The sequence below is a fragment of the Lasiosphaeria miniovina genome (assembly GCF_030549165.1).
Source record: "Lasiosphaeria miniovina strain SMH2392-1A chromosome Unknown B0T26scaffold_8, whole genome shotgun sequence".
NCBI lineage: Eukaryota > Fungi > Ascomycota > Sordariomycetes > Sordariales > Lasiosphaeriaceae > Lasiosphaeria > Lasiosphaeria miniovina.
Window position 1 is genome coordinate 2832100 of NW_026848227.1, and position 15619 is coordinate 2847718.

At 55.1% G+C, this 15619-nt stretch overlaps 5 protein-coding genes across 5 annotated transcripts; 3 read left to right on the forward strand and 2 right to left on the reverse strand.

Moving 5' to 3' along the window:
- Positions 1 to 1814: 1814 nt before the first annotated feature.
- Positions 1815 to 3395, forward strand: B0T26DRAFT_732354 (uncharacterized protein). Its single transcript, XM_060443108.1, has one exon. The coding sequence runs from the start codon at positions 1924 to 1926 to the stop codon at positions 3037 to 3039; it is 1116 nt and encodes a 371-aa protein (XP_060290571.1). The 5' UTR covers positions 1815 to 1923; the 3' UTR covers positions 3040 to 3395.
- A 267-nt stretch (positions 3396 to 3662) lies between these two features.
- B0T26DRAFT_876620 (uncharacterized protein) lies at positions 3663 to 7173 on the forward strand (the record flags this gene model as incomplete). Its single annotated transcript, XM_060448110.1, has 6 exons — positions 3663 to 4181; positions 4233 to 4270; positions 4357 to 5416; positions 5503 to 5640; positions 6931 to 6952; positions 7037 to 7173. Coding segments are annotated over exons 1-6 (1506 nt in total), but the record flags the coding sequence as incomplete, so codon positions are not given.
- Positions 7174 to 8201: 1028 nt separating this feature from the next.
- Positions 8202 to 9039, forward strand: B0T26DRAFT_681356 (uncharacterized protein; the record flags this gene model as incomplete). Its single annotated transcript, XM_060440630.1, has 5 exons — positions 8202 to 8204; positions 8244 to 8286; positions 8343 to 8385; positions 8493 to 8666; positions 8709 to 9039. The coding sequence occupies 5 exons, from the start codon at positions 8202 to 8204 to the stop codon at positions 9037 to 9039; spliced, it is 594 nt and encodes a 197-aa protein (XP_060290573.1).
- Positions 9040 to 11477: 2438 nt separating this feature from the next.
- B0T26DRAFT_757232 (uncharacterized protein) lies at positions 11478 to 13177 on the reverse strand (the record flags this gene model as incomplete). Its single annotated transcript, XM_060446223.1, has 3 exons — positions 11478 to 11863; positions 11938 to 12954; positions 13060 to 13177. The coding sequence occupies 3 exons, from the start codon at positions 13175 to 13177 to the stop codon at positions 11478 to 11480; spliced, it is 1521 nt and encodes a 506-aa protein (XP_060290574.1).
- A 133-nt stretch (positions 13178 to 13310) lies between these two features.
- Positions 13311 to 14458, reverse strand: B0T26DRAFT_807206 (uncharacterized protein; the record flags this gene model as incomplete). Its single annotated transcript, XM_060447223.1, has 6 exons — positions 13311 to 13510; positions 13562 to 13640; positions 13766 to 13842; positions 13998 to 14129; positions 14187 to 14343; positions 14381 to 14458. 6 exons carry the CDS (start codon positions 14456 to 14458, stop codon positions 13479 to 13481), a joined length of 555 nt encoding a protein of 184 aa, XP_060290575.1. The 3' UTR covers positions 13311 to 13478.
- Between the last annotated feature and the right edge of the window lie 1161 nt (positions 14459 to 15619).

Genomic DNA, 15619 nt, shown 5'->3' on the forward strand with positions numbered 1-15619 from the left:
TGTTACCGTGCCGGCAAGAATTTTGCAGCGTCTCAATGGGCGGTTCTGCCACCTCCTATTCCTATTGATGAGTCAATGGGCAAGCTTGTCTGGAGTGGGCATGCCTCGCGACTTTTGAGTAGCCAGTCTGCTTCCGAGAAGCTTAAGGGCTGCTCGGGAACACATAAATGAGCCAAGAAGTCTCCCAAATATTTTCGCAATGGCCAACTTTCTCAGCCAAGAGCCCGGCAGGGTCATTCTCAGGCTAGACCAAGCCTCCATTTCCGTCAATTTCACCCACACGCAACACACAACATGAAGGTCACCAGACAGCAGCTGCTCGGCCACGTGTTCAGCGCCGTCGTCGGCCTCAAGCCACTGGGAGAGCTACCCGGGTCGACGTCCATCGACGTAGTCCTCGCGCTGCCGACCAACAACACGGCGTCGCAGGCCGCTCTGCTGCGCGACCTGTACGACCCAACCTCGTCTCGCTTCCGGCAGTTCCTGAGCCCTGCCGAGTACTCGGCACAGTTCGACCCGGCCAAGGAGAGCTTCCAGCACTTGCTGGACTTTGCCGAGGCGCACCAGCTTAACGTGACGTCGTCGCGACCTCCGAAGCTCATCCATGTCCGCTCGTCGGCCGACGCCGTGAGCAAGGCGTTCAAGACCAAGCTGCAGCAGTACCAGCACCAGACGGAGAACCGGCGGTTCTACGCGCCCGCCGCCGATGTCGATATCTCGGCCCTAAACATCCCGGGCTTGCAGCTCACGGGGCTGGACAACTTTCACGGACTCCAGCGGGCGCCAAATCTGTTCAAATCACGCGGCGACAATAGCACCGCTTCCAGCCGTAGGTCGGCTGGGACCGGGTCAGGCAGCAACGGGCTGTACACGGGGAAGGACTTCCGGGCGGCGTACGCGCCCGACGTGATTTGGACGGGGTCGGGACAGGTCGTAGGCGTGCTCGAGTTCACGGGATACCTGGCCAGCGACATCCAGACGTACACGAGCCAGAACGGGATGCCGTCAGTACCGATCCAGAACGTCTACATTGACGGCTACGTGGGCGGCAACCCCAACGAGGAGTCGGCGGCCGACATTGAGCTCGTCATCTCGATGGCGCCGGGCCTGTCCCAGGTGACCGTCTACGGCGTCGACTACACCAGCGCGGGCGTCATCGACATCCTACACGAGATGGCCACCCCGACGCACGGCGAGCCGCTTCCCCGCCAGATCACCACGTCATACTATTTTTTTTACGACCAGAACGTATACGACGCCCTGGCCCGCCTCGCCGCCCAGGGCCAGGCGCTCTTTGTGGCCTCGGGCGACTATGGGTCCTACAACGAGGCCACGGGCAGCGGTGCCTTTCCGCCCGCCGACCATCCCCTCGTCACCTCTGTCGGCGGCACCGAGCTGGTGACCACCGGGCCGGGCGGCTCCTGGGTGTCGGAGACGACAGCCTGGTTCAGCGGCGGCGGGTACAGCCCGTGGGCGGGGGGTGACGCGCAGTTTGTGATACCGTGGTGGCAAGACAGTCTCGACTACACAGCATCGGGAGGGTCTTCGACGGCACGAAACGCCCCCGATGTTGCCATCGTGGCCGACGGCATCAGCGTGTACTCGCAGGGAGCATGGGTGGGGTTCGCCGGGACAAGCGCGGCAGCGCCGCTGTGGGCGGGCTTCCTGGCGCTTGCCAATCAGCAGGCCGCGGCGACAGGCCGGCCACCCGTCGGCTTCGCCAACCCGGCACTGTGGGAGATTGCAAAGGGCGGCGGGTCGCCGGGCTATGCAGCCGCCTTCCATGACGTCACCACGGGCAACAACTTCAACGGCGTCAACCCAAGCAAGTACAGCGCCGTAGTGGGCTACGACCTGTGTACCGGGTGGGGTTCCCCCAAAGGCCAGGCCCTGGTTGATGCGCTGGCGAGGAGCCACCAGACGATGCTGCAGGCGGGGAGCAGCGCGTCGTGGATGGCACCGGGGGCCCAGGGGCGGTTGGAGCTGTTTGCACACGGTAGCGACGGCGCGTTGTGGCATGTCTGGCAGCAAGCCGTCAACGGTGGGTGGTCTGGTTGGTACAGCCACGGCAGCCCCTCGGGGGTTGTGCTCGGCGGGTCGCCGATTGTCGGGCGGAACGTGGACGGTCGTCTGCAGGTATTCGTCCGCGGCAATGAGGGCAACTTGTGGTCAGTGCCCCAATCGAGTCCGGGAGGCGGCTGGGGCGGCTGGATATCCCTCGGCCATCCACAAGCCGTGGGCATAACCGACTCGGCATCGGTGGCAGCCAACGCGGATGGGCGGCTCGAAATCTTTGCCCAAGGCGTCGACCAGAATCTCTACCATATCTGGCAGACGACTCCCGGGGGCTCTTGGTCGGGCTGGGATTTGCGCGGCTCGCCGTCGGGCGGCATCGAGGGTGTCTTGAGCATCGCCACCAGCCAGGATGGACGGATGGAGGTCTTCGCTGTGGGTAATGACGGTGCGCTGTGGCACATCTGGCAGCTTTCCGTGAACGGGGGCTGGTCCAATTGGTTCAACCACGGCACTCCGTCCGGGGAGACGTTTGCGGGCTCGGGGATCCCGCCCATGACGGCAGCGCAGTCCGATGGCCGGATCCAGCTCTTCATCCCGTCGGCCAGTGGGAAAATGTGGCGCATCTCGCAGACGACCATCAACGGCGGGTGGACTAGCTTCGTGTCGCACGGTAATCCCGGGTCACCGAGCAAGCTGTTTACGGACCCAGGGGCCATTATTGCGCAGGCCGACGGGACGCTGATCTTCACCATGCCCGCCCAAGGCGGCATCTACCAGATCTCGCAGACCAAGCCAAGCGGCGACTGGTCGAGTTGGTCGCTCCAGGTGCCCTCGGGAAGCGGGCCAGAGCCCACAGATGGCTCGGTCGCGCTGGCCCAGAACGCCGACGGACGGCTCGAGCTGGCCATGTTGGGCTCCGACAGGGCCATTTGGCACGTTTGGCAGCCGCAGAGGAACAGTCCGTGGTCCCAGCCCGCCACATTTGGGAAACCGGCCAATGTGCAGTTTCAGGCAAATCGGTGAACGCGTGAATGGCTTGTTGCTGAATGGAGCGGCCACTTCCCTCTCCCTTAAAAGAGTCTAAGCGGATTGGTTGCGGAGCGTGTTGCGGCCCTTGTGTGGATGGGACGGAGTGCCGTTGCATCGACAGATCTTCGAGATGTGTCTAGGTTCTCAATTTTCGCTTCCGACAATGGGTTTCTCTCTTTCCGTGTTCTAATTAATTACCGGCTGCTTGGTGTTGCCCCGTGGGTCTAGGCTAGTGTTGAGCGAGCAGGTCCTTTCAGGAAATCCGGCCTCTGGAGATTGTTGCATGTGATCGAAGTTGACAGCGCATTGAATTGTCTGGCCGAATACGTCCAAAAGTTCACAAAAGAACGCTTCCTTATACTCGTTGAGAGATGGCAAGGGAAGTGTTGAAATCAGCCCGAAATGAGGGCATTCTGAATGAAATAAGGGCATTCCGAGGCCAAGAATGAAGGAAGTACAGAGGCATGCTAACCAGGGCCTGAAAAATGTGGTTGAATTCCTTGAAAAGTGGGTCAATTCCAGGCAGCAGGGATAAAATGAATTCGCGTCAACTCCCAGGCAACTTCCCTGTAATCAATAGTGTAAATTATTCTCAAGGTAGGTATGTACATGTACCTACCTTAGGTACATACCTACCTAATAGTTCCTGCACCACCAGCCCATCCCCCAACCATAAATTTCTCAGCTGTGGGAGATAGCTTAAATTCCTCAAGTAATCTACCACGTATACGTGCTCCGCACATATTTGAAGCGACAGGCGCCCCTCCCCAAGCACGAAATATCCGGCCTGCTCCCATAAAGTGCCTACAGGAATTACCCTACCTTAGTTCTACTGGGTAGTAAGGCAGTACCAGTAGCAGCAGCAGCAGTGCTTACAGCATCATCGTCGTCCCTTAATTAGGTACTGCCTAGGCATCTTACCTACTACGGATCGCCTTAGCTTGCTTCTTCTTGCCGTTTTCAGTAAGAGCAACATTAGATGCCAAATAGAGGGGTGCGACTCATTTCAAGGCCTCGTGAGGCCCATGGCTACGATTAATAGCAACAACAACAATGGCAAGGCGGCCGACTTCTTGTCGGATGAGTCTGGTGGTGAGGATTTCGACCACGACCCCGAGATAACTCTTGCCTCGATTGTGAGGAGCAAGACGATCAATTTCAGCATCAACGCAAACTACACCAACTAGAAGCCACTAGAGGCCTTTCGGGAGCTGTTGCAGAACTGGTGAGTAATTCCATGTTTCCGCCGATTGGGAATGGCATACTCATCAACCACGTACCTGCTCACATCTGTCGTGTGTGCCCGTGCAGGCGAGACGCCATCATCAAGTCGTTCGGCCTCGATGAGAAGGACTTCCACGTCTTTCGCGAAGAGAAGACGCGGGGCAGCGACACCGAGGTCGTCTACAAGGTGCTTCGCTTCGACGACAGTGACGAGAAACAGTGTCTGGGCTACTTGCGCTTCAAGTCTCGCGACGGCGCGGGCACAATCGAGCTAATCAACCGGGCTGCCACCCTGCAGCCCTGGCACCTCGACCTGGGCGGCACAAGCAAGGCTAGCGACAACAAACAAGCCGGGGCCCATGGCGAAGGCATGAAAATTGCCCTCCTGGTCTTGATGCGTGGTCGCCAGAACCACATGGTCAGCTGCCGTTCAGGCGGCTTCGACTGGAGATTTGCCTTTACCACGCGCGGCCGCCTTGTCGCCCGTCTGAGTCGCATGTCTCACAAGAGCATGAGTAATGCCGTGAACCAGGCCCGGCGGCTCAGTGAGAGGACCCTTGTCCCGTTTGCAGGAGCTCCCGACGGCGATGTGCAGTTCGTCATCGGCGAGCAGAAAAAGGGCCGCAACGAGCGAGGCGACATGGTCACTCGAAGCCCCGTCCAGCGCTGCGACTTCGATGCCTGGACTAAGGCTGCCCTGTTCCTTCATAGCACCGACAATGGTGCCATCATTTCCGCGGCCAAGGGCGACCTTCTCACGAGCCAGTACCTTCGCGGAAGCGTCTACCTCAAGGGCCTCCTGCTACGCGAGTCCTCATCCGGGCATTCGGCGAGCATCACGACCTTCCCCTTCCGCTTTGGGTACAACTTTGCCTTCGGGTCGACCAACAGAGAGAGGCAATCCGTAGGCGACGCAGAAGAAGAGTCCAGGTCCATTCACGACATATGGTCTTGCGTGCTCGACGCGCAACCGGGCATGGTGCGGGAGCTAAGCGACATGCTCAACGATCCCCAGTCTTCTCAGATCGCCGAGGTGTGTGGATCTAGAAAGCACTTGACGCGAAGTATGGCCTCGAGGCTCAAGAAGTACCCTGTTGGCGATGAGTTTGCAGGCAGATGGTACTATTGCGCTGAAGACGCCAGTAATGTGAGACAGGCTCCTACGGTGCGACCCAAGTCGTGTGCCCCCTTCTTGGACTAATATGCCTTCCGTTTGGTTTTACCCGTCTCTAGAACCCAAGACTCAAACATGTTATTCAAGGCCTAGGATGCAAAGGCTTTCAGTTGACCAAGACGTACTGGACTATCCTGCGCCGATACCAGCTCGTCCGTACCGCCGAGGAGGAGGAGTGCCGGCGCTTTACCATGGCTGTCAGAAGTGTTGCACTTCTAATGATAAAGATTATTTTGGTTGGTCTTGTTCCATTCTGTCTTCTCTCTGGCTGATCTAGGGAGCCTATAATATAGTATAGTAGGTAGCGATAATAGGTGGTAGTAGTTGGTAAGCATGCTGACAAAATCCAATCTAGTTCTTTCTACCCCTTTCCATCTGACAATGGCCAAGCACATTATCGCCCCTGAAACTGGCTTTGCCGCATCTGTCTGCCGCCTCCTCGGTGCCTGCCTGCGGTCCTGTCCCATGACCAAGGAAATGGATATCAGCTTCGTCCAGGCTGGGCAACTCCACCTTCACCTCTTTTTCTCGGAGGAAGATTGGCTGTTTCGAATCCACGAACGGTGGCTCTCGCTTGCCCTTGCCGTGGACGAGCTCGGCCTTCCCGATGATCTGTTTGAAGTCGACGTCTTTTTTCATACGGTCAAGTGACTTCTTGGCGAAGCGCTGGAACAGGTGCCGCAAGACGTGTTTGGCCAAGATGACGCGTGGGCCCCAAAGCGACATAGGAAGTTGGAGATCATCCGAGCAGAACAGCGTCTTCTCGCATTTCTACGCAGAGGCAAATTAATCATCAATAACGCGTCTAGCCCTCATCTCGGGCTGTCCTGTCAGATTACAGAGTTCAGAACGGCAACAAGTCAGGATGAGGGCGAGTTCGAGGTCCAGTGTCACCGAGCTTCAACATTTTCCAGCCTTCGTAACACCCTGCTAACCTCAGAAGATGGTAAATACCAACCAACCAATCCTTGATCTCGCCAAAACCTTGCTATGTTTTACCTGTATTATAGATTTGATAACAAATGTGCTAGCTACAGCGTTTTCGAACTAGCTGTCCTGCCTTCAGCCCAGGGATGACCTACATGACCATGAGAAACACCAGGCCGATAGTGAGGCGTTTACATCACAGCCCCCCACCTGCCGGGTGCACCAATGGATAGACCCGACAGAGTCCCATGAGGAGTATGATCTGGAGAAAGACGACGAGTACTTTTTGTGATGGTAACGCCTAAGCATCCTGACTCGTTTGTAATGATATCCGATATCAAACCCGCGGCCCGCTGCTCGTCGCCAGAGCCGCCTGCCACGTCTTCGTCATCCGATACGAATGATCTTCTGGGCGAGGGCGGTGGGGATTACGGTGGCCGTGACGGTAACAGTTACGGCGACAGTGAAAGCTACCAATTTTCGTGATTCTCCACACCGGAACCAGAGCCGATGGATATTGACAAGGATCTGCCGTTTATGCCGAAAGCTGCACCTTCTAGGACGCCAACAACCCAGAAATCGGTGATAGAGCCGTCAACGACTGAGCCGTCGAAACCCAAGCCGTCAAAAACTAAGCTACCAACGACTAAGCTGTCGAAAACGCAGCCCTCAGAACGCCAGTCATCGACGACCCAGCCATCAGTGACCAAGCCATCAACGACTCAGCCGTCAACATCCCAAATGTCAACAACACAGCTTTCAAACCCCGAGCTGTCAGAAACCCAGGCACCAACTCCCCTGCCGTCAGAAAAACAGTCATCATTTGTCCAGCCATCAAGTGTCCTGCCAACAACGACCCAGCCGTCAAAAACCCAGCCATCTACTAATAGCGACTCCAACTTGTCAAAGACCTTGTTCAGTAGGGCTGCCCTGATTCTTATTTTCTTCTATATCTACTAACATTGACCTTTTTACCCAGACCTGGGGACTCAGCTGCAGGAACTTAATGTCTTTGATGTTGACAAGGAAAGGTGGTACAACGCAACGAGCTCCACAAATGTGAGAGCCGTGATTGGCATCCTGAGCGGAGAGAGTTTGGTCCAGGAAGTGACCGCGACGACAGAGGCTCGAAAGCGGCGCAGACTCTGATGACAGGCTGCTGGCACGGAAATGATCAGGTCACAAGAATTCGATGAACTGGAGGGGCTAAAATTGTGCTTTGGCTTTGTTCCCAGTTCATCGGCTTCTAGATCTGTTAGGACCGTATAGAGAGTTTTGGACCAAAAAAAAATTGTCTGAAACAGGATGTAGTAAGACTGAACAGCACGTGCATGCACTTGCTTGCGCGCCTTCCGACTCTCTCTTGCTGCCCCCAAAACTAAAAGTCGTACGTGCCAAAAATTGTCCGCCTGTTTCGGCAAGAGCAATGGGGAACTTGATGGGCACAAACGGGCTACGCTCCTCATCCGGCAGCCAAAGAAAATTCTAACTGCAGCAGAGCAAAATTTTATAACGGCCCCTACGAGAACATTATACTCCAGTTTTCGTCTTCCTCGACGATTCTACCAGCTCACATTATTCACGCATCACCCTCTAATAGTCAGGCATAACACAATATGCGGCAGCTGGAGTTTGACGAAGCAATCCGGCCCAATCTAGCAAACAAAACTCGTAATCTTAGACACGGATGTCCCAGGCATCTGTTGCAATTACATCAGCCAGCTTGTTTCTCCTCCGTTGCACAAGAATCATGATCAATTGTACGGGCTCGCAACGATCGCAACTTCCAAATATTAAGGTCTCAGTTTCAGGAAAATCTCGTTAATTAATTATGGTAAGGTCGTGAATTTCGGATGTGGCTTTTAAGTATCAGGCACGTCGACTAGGCCGGCCGGGTCCAGAGGAAGCCGCGCAAAGTAAAACATGACACTAAAAACGAGCTAGAGTCCTAGGCTTCTACGAACCAAATTAGCTCCTTACTATGACGGCTACATGCAAGGCTCTACAGAGGGGAGGTGCGCGGAAAAGCTGAGTTCCCAACCTCGCCGCCGACCAAGCACCACGCGGCAACCATACGGCCACTAGAGTTCAGAGACGCAATCTAGCCGGGTCTGGCAGACAGAATACTGCTGCTCGACTCAGACGCCATCGGCGCGCGATACCGCCAGCTCGTCTCCCGGCCGAATGGCCATGAACACGTCCGGAGCAAAGGCGGAACCCGGCTACCGGGCGAGCTGTGGAACACGATTTTGGAGTTTGCGGCCCAGGACCCGCCGATGCCAGCAGCGCGCCAGGAGTTCTGAAGCAAATACCGCGCTTGCTGCTTCGTCCGGGCCAGAATCATAGCGGAAAGTCTGAAGACGAACGCGCTATCGCTCTGTTGCACGAGACACAAATTCGACTACGCGAGCTTGCCAGCGTCGTCTCTCCCGGACATGAACGCCGTTCTGGCCTTTGAGCGCTATCTGGGCTCTACGCAGCCGCATATTCTAGAGGGCTTGAGCATATCTGCCATTCGCGAGCAGCCGGCGGGCCCTGGAAACACGTTCGACATTCTGCTCGAGTTTGGGGCTCAGGACGCCAAGTTGCCGTTTCCGTGCCTGTTCACCGACTTCAACGTGCTGGATGTCATATTATGGATCTACGACGGGCTGTGCTGGATGTGCTAGCACGCTTGACTCTATCAACTACCAGGAGACAGGATCTAACGCTAGGAAGTTCAGCCTGCTCGTAGCTGACATCTGGGACGAGGATGGCGATCTGATCTGTCTCTTGTGCGTGAGCCCTCTCTTGGCCTTGGAGCAGGTGCAGAATTACGAAGCCTTCAAGACCGCTTCGGATCAAGAGTGCGAAAGGATGATCTATGAGGTGGATGATCTGATAGACCGCGTGACTGGGAGAATGGATAAGCTGGGATATCGTGGTAGTAGATCTTTTCATATACAGCTGGTGGTGTGATTCTGTAGAGAAGTTAGCAAGAGCCCCGGCCTCGACTTCTGTATTTATCTCATCTTATTTAATAAGACCGGCTTCCAAAAAAGGTGGTTGTTATCTAACCGCTGCTGAGCCTCGTACCCTTCATGACAACCCTTCTCCCCGCTTGCCTGTCGAACGGGCTTTCGTGACGGCTCCGCATGGCCAAGATGCCCGGATAGAAAGTACAGCGGCGATCACACACTGAGCCAGCACCATCCGGTCTCGTAGGTGCGATGATGCGGACGACGCTCGGCGCCGCTGAATTCCTCGACAGCATCCGCCGCGCCACGAGACTCCCCTAGTGCTATTACCCGACAGCCGCACACACATATCGAAACCTTGCTCCTCCTGTCTGGCACTCCCAAATGCCCAGAAAGGCTGTCAAGCGTAGGTTTCTGTGAACGTGTTGCCGTGTGGCCCACGCACAACAGTCAATAGGGTTGGACGACGTGCCATTATGCGCTCCTCACGTTCATGAGAGTTTCACTTGTCAAGAAACAATTAGAGTTCAACCAGGCATGTGCGTAACTGCAATTTTAATGGCGTGTTATATGACGTGTGGGGAACAGCATGAAATGAAGTCAAATATACGTGAGTTTCACCTGTCAAGAGGTAACTGTAACTGAACTAGGCATGTGCGTAACTGCAATGTCAAGGGCGTGTTATATGACATGTGAGAGACAATGAAATGAAGTCAAACATACATGTGGTGGAAATGAAGCTTGTGTGGGGTGGTAGGTACCATTTCGTCCAAACTCCCATCTTGAGAGAAGACAATCAAGTACAGAGATACGGGGAGAATGTTTCCTTCCAAGGTCATCAGGCCTTGTCATATAACTACCTAAGCTATTTGCAGACCCAAGAATCAAGACAGTAAGGACAGGACAAGATACAGGAGGCAGGAGACAGTGGGCGGGAGACAGTAGGCAGGAAACATCATTGTGTAACCGCAATAAGCAGTTCAAAGGCACCCGATTGATTGCGTCTAGCAGCACCCCTGAAGGCCCTTCAACAAGAATGAATAACTAGAATGTACCGTATTTTTTTTTTTTTTTTTTTTTTTTTTTTTTACTTTTCCTGGCCTCGGTACATGCTTGCCACTTTGTGCTCGTGCCCGCTCCGCACCAGGAACGGCCCGGCGTCGGAACAATGCCACTGAGCGGCAACAAGAAATGGAAAGTAAAATAAAAGTTAAAACAGGATGAGAGCCGCCTAAAAAGTGTTTTTTTTTCACCTCTCGAGTTCGTCTCTGACAGGGTAACTCTCCGTTCCCGGTTGCTAGTGATAGCAATCCCATTTCCTCCCTTGCTCCAAGCGTGTTCCAAGCTAAAAGAAGTCGCTCCACCTATTCCATCATTCGCAACCCATTCAAAACAACCAAAAGCCCAGCCTATCCCACCATCCCATCAATCCATCCGCACCTATAAACACAGGACAGAAAAAGAGAAAGGAACACACCCACTGACCTAGCCACGTCTGGAGAGCCTGCGTATAAGACCAACCGAAAACAACTGCCGTTTAATGGCAGCAACAACATTGAAGAGAAGAAAGAAAAAAGCCAAAGGACCCGCTCATCCGTTTTTGTCAAATCCTTCCCGGTATACCTACACAGAGACCACAAACCCCGAAGTGAAAAAATATATATGCACACAAGACCAGAGGAAAGGTTCTATCGCGTATCGTCGAGCCGAGCACCTCCGACTAAGTTTCTAAAATGACCCGGTGGATGATGGCAGTTGTTGTCATGATCTTGATCAGCCTCGCAAATGACTCAATAAAATAGAGCGGCTATATAATACGCCTTCACCACCGTACCCTTGGACCAATTTGACGGCGAAAGCCTCCAGGGGTGGCACGAGTCGGGAGACGGGATGACAGAAAGCTAGAAATGATAAAGACGACAGAGGTGCGCTCCTTCCAACATGTCGCTCATGGGGTATAAGAATAATGGAACAACACCAGTGTAACAACTGGTTCAGTCGAATAACTTTGAAGCAAAAGAAATAAAAACAACGAATGAGCTTGACAGGTTAGTGGCTCGATTGTGCGTTTATATGGGGCGACTTATTATGCGACCACACTATGGCAAGCACCCCCCTTGGATAATGGAATCCCCGGCCGACGAGAGAATTTATCCTCTGTTGTCGGGGTCGAAGCGTTGTGGATCGGCGGATGATGGGTTCTGAGTTCCATAATATCTCGGGGCATCAGACCGAAAGCCGTTAGTCCTCGGAGCCTCATACTGCACACCCGTCATGGAATCTGGGGCCGCAGGCGCTGCGGACGATGAGAGGGCTCTCAATGGAGGCAACTCGGGGGGCCTTGACGGCCTTCCGTATGGGTCGCTGGCATAATGGTCACCTATGTTCTGAGAAGAACCAGATCGAAGAATCCGATCATTCTCGGCACGCAAAGCCGCCGCATCTCGCCTCAGTTTGTCCAGCTCGGTTTGCTGCTGGGAAACGTGATTCTGGAGGAGCCTGATGGTGTCGTTCTGCCGCTGGTGTTCCGAAATTGCTCGTAGGGTGTTAGTGCACAGTCAGATATGGAGAGAGAGCTGACGTGGCAGGCAGGCCAGCCAACAAACTAACCTTTTGTCAGTATTTCCCACTTAGAAGCTTTAGACCCACGCTCTTGTGGCATCATGTCCCGAAGGTTCTCGAAGAGCTCCTTCATCTCTGTTCGTCGCTTCCGCTCGGCTAGCTTGTGGCTCACACGCAACTCTGGAGTTCGGCTATAAGGCTGCGAGGCGGAATTGGGGCCGAGTTCCTCGTCTTGTAGGTCTCCAAGCTGCTTGTGCTGCAGCGAATGGTGGTGGACCGTCGAGAACTCGCCAGATGCACCCGCCAAGCTCTGAAACTCAAGTCCGCCTAGACCGTCGTCCAGCCGCCTCTGGCCCAGCGGGAGCCGAGACTCGGTTGTGTACTGGCTGCTTGCTAGCGAGTCGGCGATACTGCTCCTCCTCGAGTCGATCAAAGATTGGGTCGCGACAGATGGCATCCTTTGTATTTCCTCTTCGGGAAAGGCCCAAGCCTGGCCCTTCGTCGGCTCGGCGGCCCTGGCGATTTGGCTTGTCGCCGGTCCGGTAATGGCGGGTGCGACTCGCATAGTCTTGGGGCCCTCGGGGTTGCGCTCAGCACTCGGCTGATATCCATTGGAAATGCGGTGACCAGCGAGACCCTCCATTCCAGGCCGGGGGGGTCTCTGCTGTTGAAACGAGTTGTGGAACGAAGCAGTGGACTGGTTGTGGCTGGCATACGGTGAATTGTTACCGAGCCTCATGTCGTTGAAGCCCTGGTTGATCCGACTGTCGACACTCTCCCTCCGCGATAGAGCCTCCGGCATATCCCCACTCACAGCGAAGGTGGCACTGTTTGGCGCCGAATCTAACGACTGTGGACGATCGTATCGGCGGGGGTCTGCGCTCCCAGGGGTTGTGGGAGAGACCATCGAGGCCACGCTCATATTGCTGTTTATGGGGGACACCAACGGGCGCGGGAGAAGATTGGAGCCGGCGCTGGTGGGAGAAGGCGTCTTGTCAACGGGTGATGTGTGGAAGCCAGAGCCGGCGGGGGTGAGGATCCCCATGCCTGAGGCTGCGGATGTGTCTGGCAAGACAGATGTTAATAAACTCGCTCTATCAGTTCGGGGAGCGAACTGTTTAGTTTGTTCGGGGGACACGCCGGGGGCCCAGGTCATCTCATAGAACTGACGTTTGCTAGCGGGATCAGTGCTCGAATAGTAGGCCGAGTCGCGGTGCCCCTCTGGCGCGTTGAGCACACCTGCCAGCCCGGCAGGAAACCTTTGAGACGCCGGCCGATGCGACTCCATGGTTGCAGGGAACCGAGAGTCTCAAATGTGTCCGTAGCTCGAATTTCACAGGTATCGTACAAGAAAATTTGAGAGGATTGGTGCCTCGCCACTTCGTCCTCAATGATTACGATGTATTTAGGGGGGGGGGGGGGGGGGGGGGGGGCGGATTTTGTCGAGCCCGGAGAGCGAAGCCGCCGGAGATGTGTGTCGATAGCGAGCGTTACGGCGCAAGATTTAAAGCTTGCGCAGTGGTCAATTGGACGGCAGCTGTCTAGATCGATTCTCCACTCGCAAATCTCGTTGTCGAAAGGCAGTGTGCCTACGCGCTGCGGTGCGCTGCACTGCGGTGTTCTGCGTATCGTGAGCAAAAGTCGTGAGGTGCATTGGATGGAAAGGACGAACCGACAGACAGCCCTGGAACGGCGAGCGTCAGGATGGACGGGCCAGCACGTTTTTCATTCAAAGAACCCAGCATTTGGATCTGGCACAGGGGTGTGCACCGGCTAGCAGGTGAGGGGCCGCTGGTAAGGAGGGTGCTGGCCTTTGGAACGGGGATTGGCTAGTGGAATTGACGGGCACCTTTTATGGCCAGGGTGGGTTACTTACTGCATCCCATCCCGGCGAAGAAGGGCCCTCAAGGTCGATGTGGATGCGCGTGGGCACATGCACTGCCATGGATGCAGCTACGTACAGCGACAGTACCATGCGCTAGTGTGTGATAGAGGAAGGTACTTCGTGCATACATCATGGGTGCCATCTCGTGGGGCAATTAAGGTAAGTTTACTGACCAAGGTAAGGTAAGGTAAGGTTCCTTACCGATAGTTACCCTGTCACTTACCTAGGTGCCTCACCTTTCTAAGGTTCACACTGGAACCCAACTCGAGTAACTTGCCGTGGGTAGACACTTTGTCTGCGATCATGTCCATTGCTGTTGCTGCTGCTAGGCACTGGCTACTGAGATACTGAGATGCTGCCCGCTGTGCAGCGAGCGCACATGGGGGCCGCCCGCATGCCCCTAGGTTCCTACCTACCTTAGGTTCCGGGTACAGGGCAGTCGAAGCGTGGCTAGGGTCCCAGTGAGCCAAGTCGAGGGCGTGCGTGCGCTCGTGCTCGGCGCTGCCCGCACACCATACCCTGGCCCGCCGAAGGCCTAGGTACACGCGACCAGATGCACTAACAGAACGCTGAAAACGGCAGGAGGCTAGGCGCTCAGCGGGCCACTGGAGGGTCCTGCCAGAGGCCCCTCGGCCCCGCGTCCCGCTCGCCAGACGTCCGTGCACCTGCTCTCACGTTAGCCATGCTGTTCAAGATACTCACACCATACCCCCTGCCGAGGACTCCCGCCAGCGCTGGCAAGCCGTGCACGGCGTGGCTTTAATGCGGGCGGAATGTCCTGTAAAGTAACAATACATGTGCTAGATCTCGGTGCCTGGCCGCATGTCGGTCATTTCAGTCGGCGGCATGTCGAGCGCCTTCTTTCTTTGGAGTTGAATCTACCAAGTAAAATGCTCGCGTGGTATCCAACCCTATGTGTCCCATGGTTGAGCTAGAAGGCGCCCCCTTTGATCCTGAAATCCAATTTTCCATTTCTCGCAGTTCATGTCCAGGTGCCTGGCTGGTTGCCTTGAAAGGCGACCCAGCGCTCAGCCACGATGCACGCAATTGACATAATTGTTTAACAGATATAAATGGAATACATTGCATACCAAGTGGACACAGAGGGAGACGGGCAATTGTCTAGGAGGCTGGTCAGCTCTGGTTGTCTGCCCTCTCCTATCCGTATTATATTAGTATAGAATGGGCAGAAAAAAGACCCTTAGGTAAGAAGCAATGTGCTGCTAGGTACTCCGTACGTAACCCCAACCTGATTGAGGGTTGGCACGCTATCGAATTAGGTCCGCCGTTTCCCTCTTCTAATGTCGGTCGCCTATGATGGCTTTTCTGGTCGGATTTGCCTTGCCTTGCACAAGAACGCAATTTCGCAATCGCTCCCATTCCTAACTTCCTCGGGGTGCACAATCCGGTTCTGCTGCAGTTCTCGCGATACAATAGCAGACGGAGCTGCCCGGGGCCTTCACAGGCGACGGGACCGAACTTGAGTATCCCGCCCTACTACAAATCATCTTATGGCGTCCGGCGGGTGTCACACCCGCTAGTTTAGGTTAGGTTTACAGACCAAGATATGGATATGTCGTTCGTTCAAGTGTCAACGCTCATCGGCCAACGCTTGACAGCAACCGTGATTCTACTAGTTAACTACACTAGCCACACTAGTGTCCGGTTTGTCCCAGAGACACGGCGTGCAGTACATACATGCGCGGCGTTTTCCCCGACTGGACGTGACCCTCTAGTCTTTTCGTGACGTTTTTCTCCACAAGAATATATATATCAGAACTGCAAGCCCATGTCCCTTGTCTCTATAGTCTGGGCACCTTTAGGTAAAGAGAGTCAGCGGTTCAG